The 17,576-nt window shown below is 43.8% G+C and overlaps 1 protein-coding gene across 1 annotated transcript; it reads left to right on the plus strand.

Moving 5' to 3' along the window:
• The first annotated feature begins 711 nt into the window (after window positions 1-711).
• Window positions 712-16,897, plus strand: SMNDC1 (survival motor neuron domain containing 1). Its single transcript, XM_075842816.1, has 5 exons — window positions 712-831; window positions 2,276-2,418; window positions 10,912-11,073; window positions 11,179-11,332; window positions 14,238-16,897. The coding sequence occupies exons 1-5, from the start codon at window positions 712-714 to the stop codon at window positions 14,373-14,375; spliced, it is 717 nt and encodes a 238-aa protein (XP_075698931.1). The 3' UTR covers window positions 14,376-16,897.
• The last annotated feature ends 679 nt before the right edge of the window (window positions 16,898-17,576 follow it).

Consider the following 17,576-nt stretch of genomic DNA (forward strand, 5'->3'; position numbering starts at 1 on the left):
CACTATACATCTCATCCTCCTCCATATTATCTCCTCACTATACATCTCATCATCCTCCATATTATCTCCTCACTATACATCTCATCATCCCCCATATTATCTCCTCACTATACATCTCATCCTCCATATTATCTCCTCACTATACATCTCATCATCCTCCATATTATCTCCTCACTATACATCTCATCATCCTCCATATTATCTCCTCACTATACATCCCATCCTCCTCCATATTATCTCCTCACTATACATCTCATCATCCTCCATATTATCTCCTCACTATACATCTCATCATCCCCCATATTATCTCCTCACTATACATCTCATCCTCCATATTATCTCCTCACTATACATCTCATCATCCTCCATATTATCTCCTCACTATACATCTCATCATCCTCCATATTATCTCCTCACTATACATCCCATCCTCCTCCATATTATCTCCTCACTATACATCTCATCATCCTCCATATTATCTCCTCACTATACATCTCATCATCCCCCATATTATCTCCTCACTATACATCTCATCATCCCCCATATTATCTCCTCACTATAGATGTTATGTATGAACTCTGCACATCCAGAACTTTATCTGTTTTCCGGTTTTTTTAGCGGTTTTTCTTGCTGCCGCACGACTACTGTTCTATATGTGCTTTACACCCGTACACTGTCATATCCGTGTTTGACTTTTGCTTTATTTTGCAGATGGCGGAAGATCTGGCAAAGCAGCTGGCAGGCTACAAAGCCCAATTGCAGCAGGTGGAGTCGGCGTTATCTGCCAATGGAGAGAATGAGGATTTACTGAAGCTGAAGAAGGATTTACAGGTGAGATGATCAATGGAAGGAGACCGGGGCAGAGCAGAAACAGACATCGTAGCGGACATCTTTTTTAGGGGTTGTATACATATGGTATCACAAAATCCTGTAATTGACACGTCCACTATAAACCGGGGTCATCAGGGGTCCACAAGTAAAGGGCCACGTCATCGGATTCTTGAGGAGCTGCAATAAATTCTAAGATCATAAATAATTCTCAGTTCTATAACCTTAATCTGTATAATCCTATAAATCTGTCCCTTTCTCGATATTCCACCATCACCTGTGAGTGATATTATTGTAAAGTGGAAGGAAACTCAGCCACTCATCTCCTGACATGTTATAGTGACATGTCAGAAGTTTGGATTGGTGGGGGTCCGAGCACGGAGACCCCCACCAATCACTAGAACGAAGCAGCTGAAGGTCTCGTGTGAGCGCTCGGCCGCTTCATGTCTGTTTGGCTTTGTACGGAAATAAATGTATCATGTACGGACTCAATATAAAGTCTATGAGCCCGTACTCCGATACATCGGCTTACTGGAAAAAGCCGAACAGACACAAAGCGGCTGAGCGCTCACACGAGACCTTCAGCTGCTTCGTTCTAGTGATTGGTGGGGGTCTCAGTGCTCGGACCCCCACCAATACAAACTTCTGACATGTCACTATGACACGTCAGAAGTTTGTCGAACGTTTAGCTGCACTTTAATGCTTCAGCACACCAAGACCTTGTGGACGATTGTAGCTTCCAACTTTGTGGGAACATTTTGGGGTACGTCCCTTTTCCGTTTCTCATGACTGTGCCCCCCTGCACAAGGTCCATGAAGACGTAGTTGGGGGAGTTTGGTGTGGAAGATCTTGACTGGCCACACAGAGCCCTGATCTCAACCCCATTGAGATGAACTAGAACGGAGATTATGAGCCTGGTCCCCTCCAACATCAGTGGCTGATCTCATGGATGAAGGGGCAAAGATTCCCGCAGACCCCAAAATCTTGTAGAAAGCCTTTCTAGAAGAGTGGAAGATGTTCAGGGGGGCCCAACTCCATATCACGGTCTATGGGATGTCATAAAAGCTCCTGTAGGTTTCCCAATACTTTTGTGCATGTCAGAAGGGTTCCCCCCGCTCAGGACTCTACTCTTTGAGCCAGAGCAGAGTGCCGCCTGCCGGCCCACCAGGCGTCTAGATGCAAATTACATCTGCCAGACCGCTATCCACATTGTAAATTGTCTGACTTCAGCCTGAACTACATCGTGGCACAAAGTCTAGTGCCGATCTGCCCGGAGGTCATGTGTAAGTGCATTTTGCAGACAGTCTCCTCCTTTGCATTCTGTGTGGCCGCCTCGTCCAGTTGTGCCCCCTGCATTGTATAAAATCTTGTAAGTGTCCCTGTGTAAAGTCTCGTGTAAATCTGCAGAATTGTACACAGCAGCCGCTATTTATTCTTTCATTTTTAGGATGTCATTGAATTGACTAAAGATCTCCTGTCATCCCAACCGTCAGAAGCCCCCGACGATTTAGACGAACTCACGTCAGCCAGCGGCAGCCTGTCCTGGAAGGTGGGGGACAGATGTATGTCCATTTGGACAGAGGACGGACAGTAAGTGGCAACCAAGAAATTGTTTACATTCCCTTTGAGTTGGTAAGAGATGATTTGTGGTCCGTGAGACAAACTAGAAAACCTTCCGCGTAAATAAAGCTGTTTAGGGGTATTTCCAATAAACATTTATGGCATGTCCTGCACGCGCAGTTCAGACCTGTGTGCGCATGCGCGCACGCTCTTACGTACTCTTCATCTCTCGGCAGACAAGGATGAGACTGATCTCTCTCGCGAGAGATCGCACAGTTTTGTCCTTGTCTGCCGAGAGCTGAAGAGTGAGTGAGAGCGTGCGCGCGCACAGCTCCGAGATGCACGTGCACGTGCTCGCCTCTCTCCAGCTCTTGCTGTGGCACTGTCCGTAGCTGATTGGACAGTGTCACATCTATAGTAACACGCCCCATTGACCGTTCAGGGGGTTATTTAAATATCGGGCGCCAAACGTTATGGCACTGATATCTAAATAACGGAGGAGGGTAGGATAAAAAAATTTAAAGTGCCCCAGGGTTTGTCAGCCCTGCCCGTTATATGCTGCACATGTATGGGCAGGTGAAAGGTTCTCTTTAACCCCTTCCCGCTTTGGCCACTTTTGACCTTCCTGACAGAGCCTGTGGTAATAACTTCGGAATGCTTTCACCTATCCAAGCGATTCTGAGATTGTTTTCTTGTGACACATTGGACTTTATGTTAGTGGTGAAATTTGGTAGATACATTCAGTATTTAATTGCGAAAAATTGCAAAAATTAGCATTTTACTAAATGTAAATGTATCTTCTTGTAAGACAGGCACTTATACCACACAATATAGTCGCTAATTAACATCCCCCATATGACTATTTTATATTTGCATCGTTTTTTGAACATCCTTTTATTTTTCAAGGACGTTATGAGGCTCCGAACTTTAGCAGCAATTTCTCACTTTTTCTAGAAAATTTCAAAAGGCCATTTTTGCAGGGGCCAGTTTAGTTGTGAAGTGGTTTTGAGGGCCTTATATTTTAGAAACCCCCAATAAGTCACCCTATTTTAAAAACTGAACCCCTCAAAGTATTCAAAACAGCATTTAAACAGTTTCTTAACCCTTTAGACATTTCTCAGGAATTAAAGCAAAGTAGAGGTGAATTTACACAGGTTTTACCAGAGAAATGCAACTCCATATTTATTGCCCAGGTTCTGCAGTTTTAGGAAATATCCCACATGTGGTCCTAGTGTGGTAATGGGCTGGAGCACCGGCCTCAGAAGCAAAGGAGCACCTAGAGGATTTTGGCACCTCCTTTCTATTAGAATATATTTTAGGCGTCATGTCAGGTTTGTAGAGGTCTTGAAGGTGCCAAAACAGTGGAAATCCCCCAAAAGTGAACCCATTTGGGAAACTACACCCCTTAAGGAATTTATTTAGGGGCATAGTGAGCATTTTGACCCCTCAGGTTTTTTTGCAGAAATTATTGGAAGTAGGCCATGAAAAAGAAAATGTAGGTTTAGCTAATCTTTTCTCATTTCCACAAGGACTAAAGGAGAAAAAGCTCCACAACATTTGTAAAGCAATTTCTCCCGAGTAAAACAATACCCCACATGTAGTAATAAACGGCTGTTTGGACACACGGCGGGGCTGAGAAGGGAAAGAGCGCCATTTGGAGCTCAAATTTAGCAGGACTGGTTTGCGGAGGCCAGGTCGCATTTGCAAAGCCCCTGAGGGACCAAAACAGAAGAAACCCCTCACAAGTGACCCCATTTTGGAAACTATACCCCTTGAGTAAATTATCTAGGGGTATAGTGAGCATTTTGACCCCGCAGGTTTTTTGCAGAAATTATTGGAAATAGGCTGTGAAAATTAATATTTACATTCTTTCAAAGAAAATGTAGGTTTAGCTAATTTTTCCTCATTTCCACAAAGACTAAAGGAGAAAAAGCACCGCAAAATATGTAAAGCAATTTCTCCCGAGTGAAACAATACTCCACATGTGGTCATAAACGGCTGTTTGGGCACACGGCAGGGCTTAGAAGGGAAGGAGCGCCATTTGGATTTTGGAATGGTTTCTGGGCGCCATGTCAAAAGTGACTCCATTTGGGAAACTACACCCCTGGAGGAATCGTCTAGGGGTATAGTGAGAGTTTTGATCCCAAAGGTTTTTTGCTGAATTAATTAGAATTAAGCAGTGAACATGTTTTTGTTTTTTTTTCCCAATAAGATGTAGTTTTAGATCAACATTTTTCATAAGGGATAAATAAGAAAAATCCCCCCAACATTTGTAAAGCAATTTCTCCCGAGTACGGTAATACCCCGTATGTGGTTATTAACTGCTCTTTACATATATGGGAGGGTTCCGAAGAAAAGGAGTTGAAATTTGACTTTTGGGGCGTAGATTTTGCTGGAATAGTTTACGGACGCCATGTCGCATTCGCAAAACCCCTGATGTACCAATAAAAAGTGACCCCATTTTAGAAACTACACCCTAAAGGCATTTATCACGGGGGGGGGGGGGGGGGGGGCAGTGAGAATTTAGACCCCACAGGTGTTTTTCATAAATGAATAGGCTGTGGATGATGCAAAGTGAAAAATGTCAGTTTTTCAACTGATCTGCCTGTTCCCCGCACAATATGTTGTGCCCCTAGAGAATCTTAGCCCATAAATTGTTAAACGGGTTCTCCCAGGTATGGCAATGTCATATATGCGGACGTAAACTGCTGTTTGGGCACACTTTGGGGCTAAGAGAGGAAGGAGCGCCATTTTGAACATGGATTTTGCTTGGTAGTAGTTCTGGCGTTTTGCTGTTATTTCAGTTTATAATGTGGGGGTGTATGTAAGCTGTGCGGAGAACATTAGGGCGTAATAAGAGGGTATAATAATGGGGAAAATAATACAATTATCCGTAGATGTGTGTTACGCTGTGAAGCGATCCGTTATGCGCATGCCGGTGTCACACTGATAAACGGTTTTCTTTCTTATCCCCCTTTTGTAACGCTCTGCAACTTTTGGGGACTTTTTCTCCTTTTGTAGTTTGGGAAATTTTGCTGGGAAAATTTTGCGCTGGTATAATACGGGCGCCCTTGCTTCCAGCGGATGTTCTATGTCCCTTCCTAGTTCCTAATTACTAGGGCCCTGAAACTGAAGGAACGTTCCCCTCCGGCCTGCACATCGGGATGGTTTTCATCACCGCATTACTAGTGCCATAACATAACTTTTTTATTTTTCTGTTGATGGAGTGGTGTGCGGGCTTGTTTTTTGCAAGACAAGCTGTAGATTTTATTGGTACAATTTTGGGACCAGTTTGATCACTTTTTTATTTGATTTTTTTGATATAGGAAATTACCAAAAACGAGCAATTCTGGAATAGTTTTTTATTGTGTTTTTTTTCGGCATCCACCGTGGGCCATAAATTACATGTTCACTTTATTCTGCGGGTCGATACAATTACGGCGATACCAAATTTATATAGTTTTTTATGTATTGCAGCTTTTGCACAAATAAAATCACTTTTTTTTTAAAAAATCATTTGTTTTCTGTGTCGCCGTATTCTAAGAGCCATAACTTTTTTATTTTTGCGTCGACAAAGCTGTGTCAGGGATTATTTTTTTCGGGAAGGGTTGTCATTTTTATTAGTACTATTTTGGCGTGAATTTGACTATTTGATCACTTTTTATAGCATTTTTTGGGAGGAGATGTGACCTAAAAACAAAGGCGCAGTCGTTGTTTTTCATTTTTTTTTTACGGAGTTCACCGTGTGGGATAAATGACATAACAGTTTGGGTCGTTACGGACGCGGAGATGCCAATAAATAAAATACCTATTATGGGAAAAAAGGCAGTTTGTCTTTTTTTTTTACTTGAAACTTGTGTTTTTTTAGGGTATGTTCACACGGCCTATTTACGGACGTAATTCGGGCGTTTTTGCCCCGAATTACGTCCGAAAATAGCGCCTCCATAGCGCTGACAAACATCTGCCCATTGAAAGCAATGGGCAGACGTTTGTCTGTTCACACGAGGCGTAATTTACGCGCCGCTGTCAAAAGACAGCGCGTAAATAGACGCCCGCGTCAAAGAAGTGACCTGTCACTTCTTTGGCCGTAATTGGAGCCGTTATTCATTGACTCCAATGATTAGCAGCGCCAATTACGTCCGTAATGGACGCGGCGTTCAAGCGCCTGCACATGCCGTTACGGCTGATATTACGGGGATGTTTTCAGGCTGAAACATTCCCGTAATTTCAGCCGTTACGGACGCCCTCGTGTGAACATACCCTTACTTGTCCCACGGGCCTGATGCCCCGATAGCTACTCTAATACACTGCACTACATACATAGGGCAGTGCATTAGAGCTGTCAGTTATTCACTGACCGCAAGCCTATGAAGATCCACTGGAGGCATAGCAACCCAGCGGTCGCGTCGCTGGGTTGTCGTTTGGGTTAAAACCCCTCAGATGCTGTGCTCTATTGAGTGCAGCACCTGAGGGGTTAATTGGCAGGATCGGAGAATAGCTCCAGTCTCGGCCGTTACAGGAGGGTGCAAAGCTGTATAATACAGCTGTCGCCCCGCGGTGATGGTGCGGGCTCAACATAGGAAATTAGGAAAATTAGGTCCCAAAAAAAGAATGGGGTTCCTTCTGCAGCATGGGCATGGACTTTTGCAAGCCCCATTCAGATGAGTGAGACAGTCTAAGAAATTTCCGCAGGAAATCTGCTACGTGTGAACATAACCTAAGCGTATTTATCATCAGTATTAACCTCCATTTTTTCCTTTTGTAATATAGAGCCAATGTTAATCTTTGAGGCTGTTCACATGGGCATATAAAATACATTATCACTACTTCCATGGGGCTCCTTCATTGTTTACCAGGCGCAGCACCGCACGTTTAGTAGTGGCTCTGCCTGGTATTGCAGCTCCATCCTAATCACTTTAGTGAATTCAAGCAGTACCAGGCACAGCCACTACCAAATGTGCGGCGCTGTGCATGAAAAACGATGAAGGGTCGTGGCGCTACAGCCTTGGCTCCTCCAGTTAGCTGACCAACAGGGGCGCTGGGAGTTGGATCCCCACCTATCTGATACTGATGGTTTGTCCTAAGGCTCGGCCTTCAATATTATAGCCCCAGAAAAGCTCTTCAAAATGCTGTCTTTCTTGCAACTTATTCAGACTTTAGGGAGTTCAGCGTTTGCAGAGATTATATCGGGAAGTCTAGATGGATGCAAATCCCTCAGATATTAAACGACATGGATTTAACCCCTTAATGACCAGCCTATTTTAGATCTTAATGACCAGGCTATTTTTTAAGTTTCTTCATCGTCGCATTCCAAGAGCTGTAACTTTTTTATTTTTGCGTCGACATAGCTGTATAAGGTCTTGTTTTTTGCAGGACAAGTTGTAATTTTTAATAGCACCATTTTGAGGTACATATTATTTATTGATTAACTTTTATTAACTTTTTTTGGGGGGTAATAGAAAAAAATCAGAAATTTCGCCACACTTTTTTGCGTCCTAAATCTACGCCGTTTACCGTGTGGTATAAATAACACAATAACTTTATTCAGCGGGTTGTTACGATTGCAACGATACCAAATTTGTATCGTTTTTGTATGTTTTACTACTTTTACACAGGAAAAACGCTTTTTTTTCAAAATGATTTGTTTTTGTGTCTCCATATTTGAAGAGCCGTAACGTTTTTATTTTTTCGCCGATGCAGCTGTATGAGGGCTTTTTTTTGCGGGAAGACTTGTAGTTTTTATTGGTACCATTTTGGAGTAGATGCGACTTTTTGATCACTTTTTAATCACATTTTTAATCAAATTTCTTTAAAGTCAGGATTCACAGAAAATAGCCATTTTTCCGTCGTTTTTTTATTTCATTTTTTTATGATGTTCACTGTGCGGGTTAAGTAATGTAATAGCTTTATAGTCGGGGTCGTTACGGACGCAGCGATAGCAAATATGTGTAACTTTTTAACTTTATCTTGGTTTTTTAATAGTAAAGCCGTTTGTAAGGGGAAAAAGTGGGTTTTTCATTTTTTTTTCACATTTTTTTTTATTAACTTTATTAAACTTTTTTTTTTACTTTTTTACTAGTCCCACTAGGGGACTTCACTATGCGATCCACCGATCGCTATTATAATACAATGCAATACTTCTGTATTGCAGTGTATTACTGCCTGTCCGTTTAAAACGGACAGGCATCTGCTAGGTCATGCCTCCGGCATGATCTAGCAGGCATTTACTACAGGCAGACCTGGCGGCCTTTATTAGGCCCCCGGCTGCCATGGGAGACACAGACACTCTGCGATCTTATCGCCGGGTGTCGGTGGGATGAGAGGGAGCTCCCTCCCTCTCTCCAAAACTACTCAGATGTGGTGCTCGCTATTGAGCGCCTCATCTGAGGGGTTAAACGGGTGAGATCGATACTAATATTGATCTCACTCGGAAGAGCAGGGACGCTCCCAGCCCTCAGCTGCCTCTATCAGCTGAGAGCAGGGAGATTTGACAGCTCCCTTCTCTGTTTACCTATTCCAATGCCATGACGTAAAAAGTCTATTGCATCGGAATAAGGCCCGTTAGTGACCGACGTAAAAAGACTATGGGCCGGTCACTAACGGGTTAATCTATGTGACATCTAGTAGTTCCACATACATTGACTGCTCACACCTTGGCTTGTTAAAGAGGCTCTGTCACCAGATTTTGCAACCCCTATCTCCTATTGCATGTGATCGGCGCTGCAATGTAGATTACAGTAACGTTTTTATTTTTTAAAAACGAGCATTTTTGGCCAAGTTATGCCCATTTTTGTATTTATGCAAATGAGGCTTGCAAAAGTCCAACTGGGCGTGTTTAAAAGTAAAAGTCCAACTGGGCGTGTATTATGTGCGTACATCGGGCGTTTTTACTACTTTTACTAGCTGGGCGTTCTGACGAGAAGTATCATCCACTTCTCTTCACAACGCCCAGCTTCTGGCAGTGCAGACACAGCCGTGTTCTCGAGAGATCACGCTGTGACGTCACTCACAGGTCCTGCATCGTGTCGGCCACATCGGCACCAGAGGCTACAGTTGATTCTGCAGCAGCATCAGCGTTTGCAGGTAAGTAGCTACATCGATTTACCTGCAAACGCCGATGCTGCAGCAGAATCAACTGTAGCCTCTGGTGCCGATGTGTCCTCGCTCGTCCGACACGATGCAGGACCTGTGAGTGACGACACAGCATGATCTCTCGAGAACACGCTGTGTGTCTGCACTGCCAGAAGCTGGGCGTTGTGAACAGAAGTGGATGATACTTCTCGTCAGAACGCCCAGCTAGTAAAAGTAGTAAACACGCCCCGATGTACGCACATAATACACGCCCAGTTGGACTTTTGCAAGCCTCATTTGCATAAATACAAAAATGGGCATAACTTGGCCAAAAATGCTCGTTTTTTAAAAAATAAAAACGTTACTCTTATCTACATTGCAGCGCCGATCACATGCAATAGCAGATAGGGGTTGAAAAATCTGGTGACAGAGCCTCTTTAAGTCGCTCAGACTAAGCAAATTATTGTCGTTGGTTCACACATATCATCCGAGATAATATAATTCCTACGACGTTCGGGTTCATTTCTCATTGTTTACAGATTTTCAGTATATTCTGTACAGACTCCGTGTTGCCCCCCGTGAAGAAAATCTACATAACTGGAACATCTGTGAAGTGGAAATCTGAATAATTATAATTTGGCCTGTCGTCCTGCGGAATACAAATTCAAATAAAATCTTCCCTGATCGTGACCGTCCTATGACCGCCTCTAGCCCAGGTCTCATGAATGGCTGTTTATTGTTCTGGACCTGCTTAATGAGATAAAGTTGTTTTCCCACTACAGGAAGTTGTGATGTGTTGCTAAGATATTCCATAGATTGCTGATCAGTGGAGGTCCGACCTCCGGCACCCACAGCAATCAATAGAATGAAGGGGCCGCGGACCCTTTGGTACTTGCGATGCACAGTGGCACTCCCGACCTGCTCTGTTGCCTTCTCAGGAGCACCCCAGTGCGGCAGAAGCCACGGCACCTTCATTCTAGTTATCGTTGGGAGTCCCAGTGGTCAGCAAATTATAGCATATCCTAACAATATGTCATAACTTGATGTAGAGGGAAGACCCCTTTAACAATGGGGTGGTTCCTGTGCCTGCGGCTGTCTTTCCACTACCTCTTTGGGGTTCCCCTGCTTGCAGGAAGACATGTTGGAGATAGTTTGCTTACCTCTAAGTCTTGAGCTTAGCACACTTAGTTTGTTGCACAGCAGCTGCTTGTACATTGAGTCCTGCAACAATTGCATGCACGGATGAGGAATACCCCTTTGCGCTTTGTTGTAACACTATATGTGACATAATTTACTATAGATTATACCCTTTGCGTGATGACTAAGCCTCTATACACCACAGCCATGTGGTCCCTTGTGTCTGTGTTCCAGACTGATTGCACTGTATGATGATAGCATCCCGCTGTGGTCCAAGCCATTACTCACAAGCTTACAGCCATGATCTCTTTACAGGTTATACGAGGCCGAGATTGAAGAGATAGACGAAGAGAACGGGACGGCGGCCATTACCTTTCTTGGTTATGGAAATGCAGAAGTGACCTCTTTGCTGAACCTGAAACCAGTGGAGGAGGGCAGGAAAGCAAAGGAAGACAGCGGCAGCCTACCTATGTCTAAGTGGGTACCTCTTCACATCCCTGACTCCTTCAGTGTTATCTAGTGTGTCCATATGTAAGGGCCCGACATCCTCTGATTTTACTTTTCTTCTTCCTCTCGCTCCAGAAAAGAAATGATCGCCCATCAGAGAGAATATAAAAAGAAGAAAGCTTTGAAGAAAGCGCAGAGGATAAAGGAGTTGGAGCAGGAACGTGAGGATCAGAAAGATAAATGGCAGCAGTTCAATAACAAGGCATATTCTAAGAACAAGAAAGGACAGGTAAATGTATTGATCGGCTTACAAGTATGACAAAAAGTTAATCCCACACTCCCCTATCAACTGCGGAATTGGATTTCAGCTGCCTTAGAAAGTTTGGTGGCAATTTCTGTGGTCGCCGGTGTTATAACGTGTCACGTTGACTGTCACCCAACTTTCCCAGGAACAATCCAAGTACTTGATATTAGCGGGGAACGTTTCCTTTATAAAATACTTATAAGAGATGCCGCTATCTGCTGGGTGGTTTCTTCTTTAAAGAAGACCTCCAGCGGAAACTCAACTTTCCATCAATGTGATTGTCTATCCAGCTCTGCACTTCTTTTATGTTCATTGTAGTCACTTCCCTGCAGTCCAGAAGTTCTGGTGCCTGTATGAGTGGCACAGGTTTACCCCCAGTGGAAAAAGTGTCTCACCGAAGCCTGATTCAGAATGTTACCATGCAACTGCCCCAGTGTAATATATAGTGATATTGTAATATATAGTGTTAGACGCAGCGAGAAAAAGGACCGGTAAGAGACTGACACAGAATTCCTTGGCACTTCCCTTTAAGAATTCCCCTCTGTTCATTGCCAACTCAGGGGCTATTTTATTGAATTTGAAAAACTTCCTATAATCCAGAACAACTACTAATCCGGCACTCTTTTATTTCTTGTTGTCTGTCATAAAACTCTTATTTGTAGAGTAGCTACAGTTTTAGGAACGCAGTGTCCTAAACTACGGGATGGGTGGGCACTTTTTTTTTCCTGGCCCCCCTGTATATCCTGTAATAGCTGTGTACATTATGTACTCTGGCAATGGAGCTGTGAATGCCAGGCTGAAACCCCCAGCGGAATGCAGCGTGAAATGTGCACTAACCATTTGTGTTCTGCAAATCTCTCCTATTCCATCGTTTGCTGCTGCTGACAGCCGACGTTGAGGGCCTGTTCACATCAGCGTTGGATTTACGTTCCGGGGTTCCGTCTGAGGTTTTCGTCAGATGAACCCCACAATGGAAAGTCAAACTGAAACCACAGCTTCCGTTTCAGTCACCATTGATATCGATGGTGACGGAAACATTGCTAATCGTTTCCGTTCGTCACCATTCTGGCAGGTTTCCGTTTTTGTGAGAGAATCAATAGCGCAGTCGACTGCAATACATATGTATTGTACCAGCGATCTAACAATCGCTTGTTCAACTTCCCTCAGGGGACTAAAAAATGTTTACTAAAAACCTTAACGGGTTTTTGTTTATAATGGGAGGAAAACAATAAAAGGAAACAGAAAATAACCTTTTCCCATTTTTCCCCTAAAATAACATAAAAAATAAAAACATAATTGGTATCGCCGCGTCTGTAAAAGTCTGAACTATAAAAAACGTAGTTGGTATCACCGTAATCGTATTGACTGGCATAATAAAGTTAACATGTTTTTTTTACCGCACGTTAAACGGCGTAAACGTATCCCAGTACATTATATGGTACAACATATGGCGCCATTAAAAACCACAACTTGTCCCGCAAAAACAACAAGCCTCATAGGGCTATGTCGACGGAAAAATAAAATAATGATGGCTTACCTAAGCACCACTGAAAAACCGTGGTCTCGTGTCCATTTTCAGAAGACTGACAGCTGAAGTGGTGCTTAGCCAAAACGCTTATTATTCCTGTTGCGGACAGAGCAGTGGGGGAGGGCTGCCGCTATACGCAAGCTGATGGGAAGGGGAAAATGTTTGATCTCAGGACTCCTATATTTTTCACAGTTTTGATTGCAACATGCGGAGGAGAAGGATATTAGAATATTACACCCGCAGGAATTTCCGTCTGAAAAATCACGCCACATTGTAGTGCGATTTTTTTTCAGGCGTAAATTCCGCTGCGTAATTTAGTGCACATACTTGCCCCCTCCTCTGACGTCTGCTCCAGCCTCCCTGGATGACGTTTCAGGCCATGTGATTCTTCAGCCTGTGATTGGCTGCAGCGGTCACATGGGATATGTCCTCCCGGGAGGGCAGACTACAGGAAGAAGGAGGGCGCTCAAGGTAAGTATGTTTTTCTTCAGGCGTTGCCATTTTTGCGGCATAATCGCTGCGAATACGCCACAAAAGTCGCAACACTTGGCTTTCTGTTGCGTGTTTTGCTTCCCCATTGAATTGGGGAACAACCGCAGCAGAAAATCAATGAAAACGTAGCATAAATCGACACGCTGCGGAATTAAATTGCGCACCGCAGGTCAATTTATTAACGTTTTCCCGCAGCGTGGGCATGAGATTTACTAAATCTCATCCACTTTGCTGCTACTGTAAACGCTGCCAATTTCCGCACACAATTCCGTTGCGGAAATTCCGCAGCGTTTACTCTATGTGGGTACCCGGCCCTTGCCCTACGTTTAGCGTTTATATCCGGAAAGCTCCCTTCGTACATGTAGAGTTCATGACGTTTACGTTTAACATATCCTATGATAGTCTATGGGTGACGTCACAGCCCACGATTAACATATACTGTGGTGTGAACATAGCCTGACCCTTGACTGCAGGAACAGAGTCGGCTTGTTTGTGGTCTCTAACCATAGACACACAGGTCTGCGTAGGATCTTTATAGACAAAACAGATTTTTAATCAAGGCCATTTGAAAACTTCATTTTTATGTTTTGTTTTTTTTTTCGTTTTTTTAAGCATTGGAGAAATAAAAAAGAAATTGCAAAGCTTCACATTCCCTTTAAACCGGTGTCCTCTTTTCAGTATATTTTAGTCTATATTGTGATTCACAAATAAATTCCTTTCCGCTCCTTTTTCATCATTCGCTGGCAACAGAAAAAAAAATTAAAGTGTTTTTTGCTCTGTGTGGGTGCCGTAGTCCTGTGATCTCTGGTTGTTTTTTTTCTGGAGATAAGATTTAGCTGCGGCATTTATTAATTTTATTCCTTTTTCTAGGTGAAGAGAAGCATTTTTGCCTCACCCGAAAGCGTCACCGGCAAGGTTGGAGTCGGCACGTGCGGCATCGCGGACAAACCAATGACACAGTATCAAGACACTTCCAAATACAACGTTCGGCATTTGATGCCTCAGTAACGCACAGAAGACCCTTGGGCCAGCATCTTTCTTTTTATTGTTCTATTTTTCTAAAACTAAATTATTTGTTGTCGTATGAAGAATAGCGCGACTCCGTATTCTTTATTTGGTGTCAAGGACTCAAGACCTCGGTTACTGGAACGTCAAGTTTTGTTGTCATTGTATGGAACGTGCTGCTCTTCCGCGTACAACCAGGGTGATCATAAGGGGCTGCTGACGCCATCCATGCAGATTCTTGCTCCTCTAAGATCTTCCAAATCGATACAGGCTGTGCCAGTGAAATCGTAGACCTAGAAATAATCAGAATCTGTGGTGGAGCAATGAACATCGCGTTACATAGTGACTGTAATCATGAGCAACTTCTGTAAAATCTGATAAAACCTCCTTGTACTGAAAGACCGCGCGTGACTGCAGACTTTGGTGCAACATTTTTCTGTGTGGCTTGTGACTGAAAGGGATTGTTCAGTCTCAGTCTGGAGCTACACGGCAACCTTGGCCGAGACACTGGTCGCGTGGCCAACGATGTCTGTTTCTTCCTGCCTGCATCACAGGTAATGATAGTCAATGTGGCCGTGTTGCGACCTGCAGGTTACCGCGACCGTTGCAAAGGATCTAGAAGGTACAAATTTCTTGCAACTGTCGTGTTGCGGCCATATTGACATATTGTACAACACACACCCGAGACCTGTGTCGGGGACTGGGTTGCCGTGTAACCCTAGCCTTATGTAAATAAAGCGGTATTTTAGTTTTAGCAAATGTTATAATTTGTATATTGAAAAGTTAGTGAAGTATTGATATAGTATATTGGAAAATTGTCTATTTTCAAGATCTCTGCTTTCTACCATTCAATAGAAACCTTCATTGTTTAATTGCAGTGGATACAAGTTGGATGTGATGGACGCACACGTGCAGGACAACCCTGATAATTGTACAGTAACTGTGTCCACCTCATCACCAGGACAGATTTATATCCACTGGAAGTGACCGTAGAGGTTCCTATTGACTTACAACAAGCAGAGATAGTAAAAAATAATGAGGAATTCATATAGAAAGTACATTGGAAAATTATAGAACTTTTTATTATACAATATATACAATGTATTTACTGAAACTGGAAAGCCCCTTTAATTTTTGTATGAAGTTCTGCAATTTATTAACATACTTTATGGTGCAGGTTACCGTTTTCAAGATCTCTGCTTGCTGGCCGTGAAGGATACTTCTCACAGATGAGGGGTTTGCTGCAATTATGTCGAGGCTAGAAAATCCTGTTCACCACAGTGTATGGTAAATTGTATTAGTTTTCAGCCTTCACAATTTTGCTAGTTTCTTATTAGGCGGCGTTTCACACGAGCGTGTTCGGTCTGTATGTCGGCCGCATTACCTGGACCGAAGACGCTGCAGGGAGCCGGGCTCCTAGCATCATAGTTATCTATGACGCTAGGTCTCGCTGCGGAAAACTGTCCCGTACTGAAAACATGATTACAATACGGGACTATTTTCCCGCAGCGAGGCAGGAACTCCTAGCGTCATAGATAACTATGATGCTCGGAGCCTTGCTCCCTGCAGTGTGTTCGGTCCGGGAAATGCGGCCGACGTACTTACCGTATATCACGGACCGAACACGCTCGTGTGAACGCGGCCTTAGATGTAGGATATAACGTCTCCCTGCTGGTTCAGTATCTGAACACTAAGCATGCTGTGCTGCATTATGGTAGATGTAGCGGGTACAACAGGCATTTCAGACTCTCGGCTGAACAGGTCTGTGTAATTTCAGTGTTGACGGCTTCCATGCAGCAATAGCTAGAATTGTGAGTGCAGCTCTGGATGCGGCCTGTGTATAAGCCATGCTATCACTCAAGAGCAGTACAAAATATGTAAAAGCAAATCACTTAACCTCAGTTCCTCATGTGAAGAAGTGATATCTAAATGGCAACTGTCTCATCAGAAGTGAGTTGCTTAGCCCCGTGTGTCCTGTAGATATGTCATATGTATATATGTAGTGCGTTGTGCTATGTTTTCACCATCCAGGTCAGTGCCCTTCTTTCTTGTGTAAATAGGACATTTGTACCACTGTAACTTTGTACAGTTTCTGAGACGTTCGGCATGTCAGTTATTTAGCCGCACTATAACGTGAAAGCCAGGACGCTGCAACTTCATCATCCGCTGCAACTTCATCATCCGCTGCAACTTCATCATCCGCTTTATCTCCTCACCCGTCTGGCAGCATTTAGCATTTTGTCCACCAAGAATGCAGCTGACGCTTCCTCATATCCACCGTGTGCTGCCCGTCACATCAAGGACGAGCCACTTTTTACAAAATACGGAATATTGTCTGGCGCTCCCCATCCCTATGTACAGACACGTGACTGGAATGGGGGGTTAGCGAGGTGCATCTGCAGCGACCACTCGTTTAGCAGGTAACCTGTTTATTATTATGTGCTGGATGGTGACTTATTTTGTATAACAAGTATGAATTTCAGTTTGTATGTATCTTTTTACCAAAATAAAACGTTTCACAACGATGTTACCCTTCTTTATGAGAGGCCAAAATGTATTTTTTGTAAAGTTTAATTCAGACATTCCCAAACTTAATGGAAAATGGATAAATATGTTAGTAGAGGACAGTGTCACCTCCTCACCTTCCAGCAGCCTGTACCCCCCTCTCCTGCCTGCAGCCTCTCTGTAATATATGTTATTAGAGGACAGTGTCACCTCCTCACCTTCCAGCAGCCTGTACCCCCTCTCCTGCCTGCAGCCTCTGTAATATATGTTATTAGAGGACAGTGTCACCTCCTCACCTTCCAGCAGCCTGTACCCCCTCTCCTGCCTGCAGCCTCTGTAATATATGTTATTAGAGGACAGTGTCACCTCCTCACCTTCCAGCAGCCTGTACCCCCTCTCCTGCCTGCAGCCTCTGTAATATATGTTATTAGAGGACAGTGTCACCTCCTCACCTTCCAGCCACCTGTACCCCTCTCCTGCCTGCAGCCTCTCTGTAATATATGTTATTAGAGGACAGTGTCCCCTCCTCACCTTCCAGCAGCCTGTACCCCCTCTCCTGCCTGCAGCCTCTTTGTAATATATGTTATTAGAGGACAGTGTCACCTCCTCACCTTCCAGCAGTCTGTACCCCCTCTCCTGCCTGCAGCCTCTGTAATATATGTTATTAGAGGACAGTGTCACCTCCTCACCTTCCAGCAG

The sequence above is a fragment of the Rhinoderma darwinii genome, chromosome 11, assembly GCF_050947455.1.
Source record: "Rhinoderma darwinii isolate aRhiDar2 chromosome 11, aRhiDar2.hap1, whole genome shotgun sequence".
In the NCBI taxonomy this organism is placed as follows: domain Eukaryota; kingdom Metazoa; phylum Chordata; class Amphibia; order Anura; family Rhinodermatidae; genus Rhinoderma; species Rhinoderma darwinii.

Coding starts and splice junctions, on each gene's coding strand:
- SMNDC1 (XM_075842816.1), top strand. CDS start 712: ATGGCGGAAGATCTGGCAAAGCAGCTGGCAGGCTACAAAGCCCAATTG. Junction 2,419..10,911: donor ATTTGGACAGAGGACGGACA/GTAAGTGGCAAC, acceptor ATCTCTTTACAG/GTTATACGAGGCCGAGATTG. Junction 11,333..14,237: donor CTAAGAACAAGAAAGGACAG/GTAAATGTATTG, acceptor TCCTTTTTCTAG/GTGAAGAGAAGCATTTTTGC.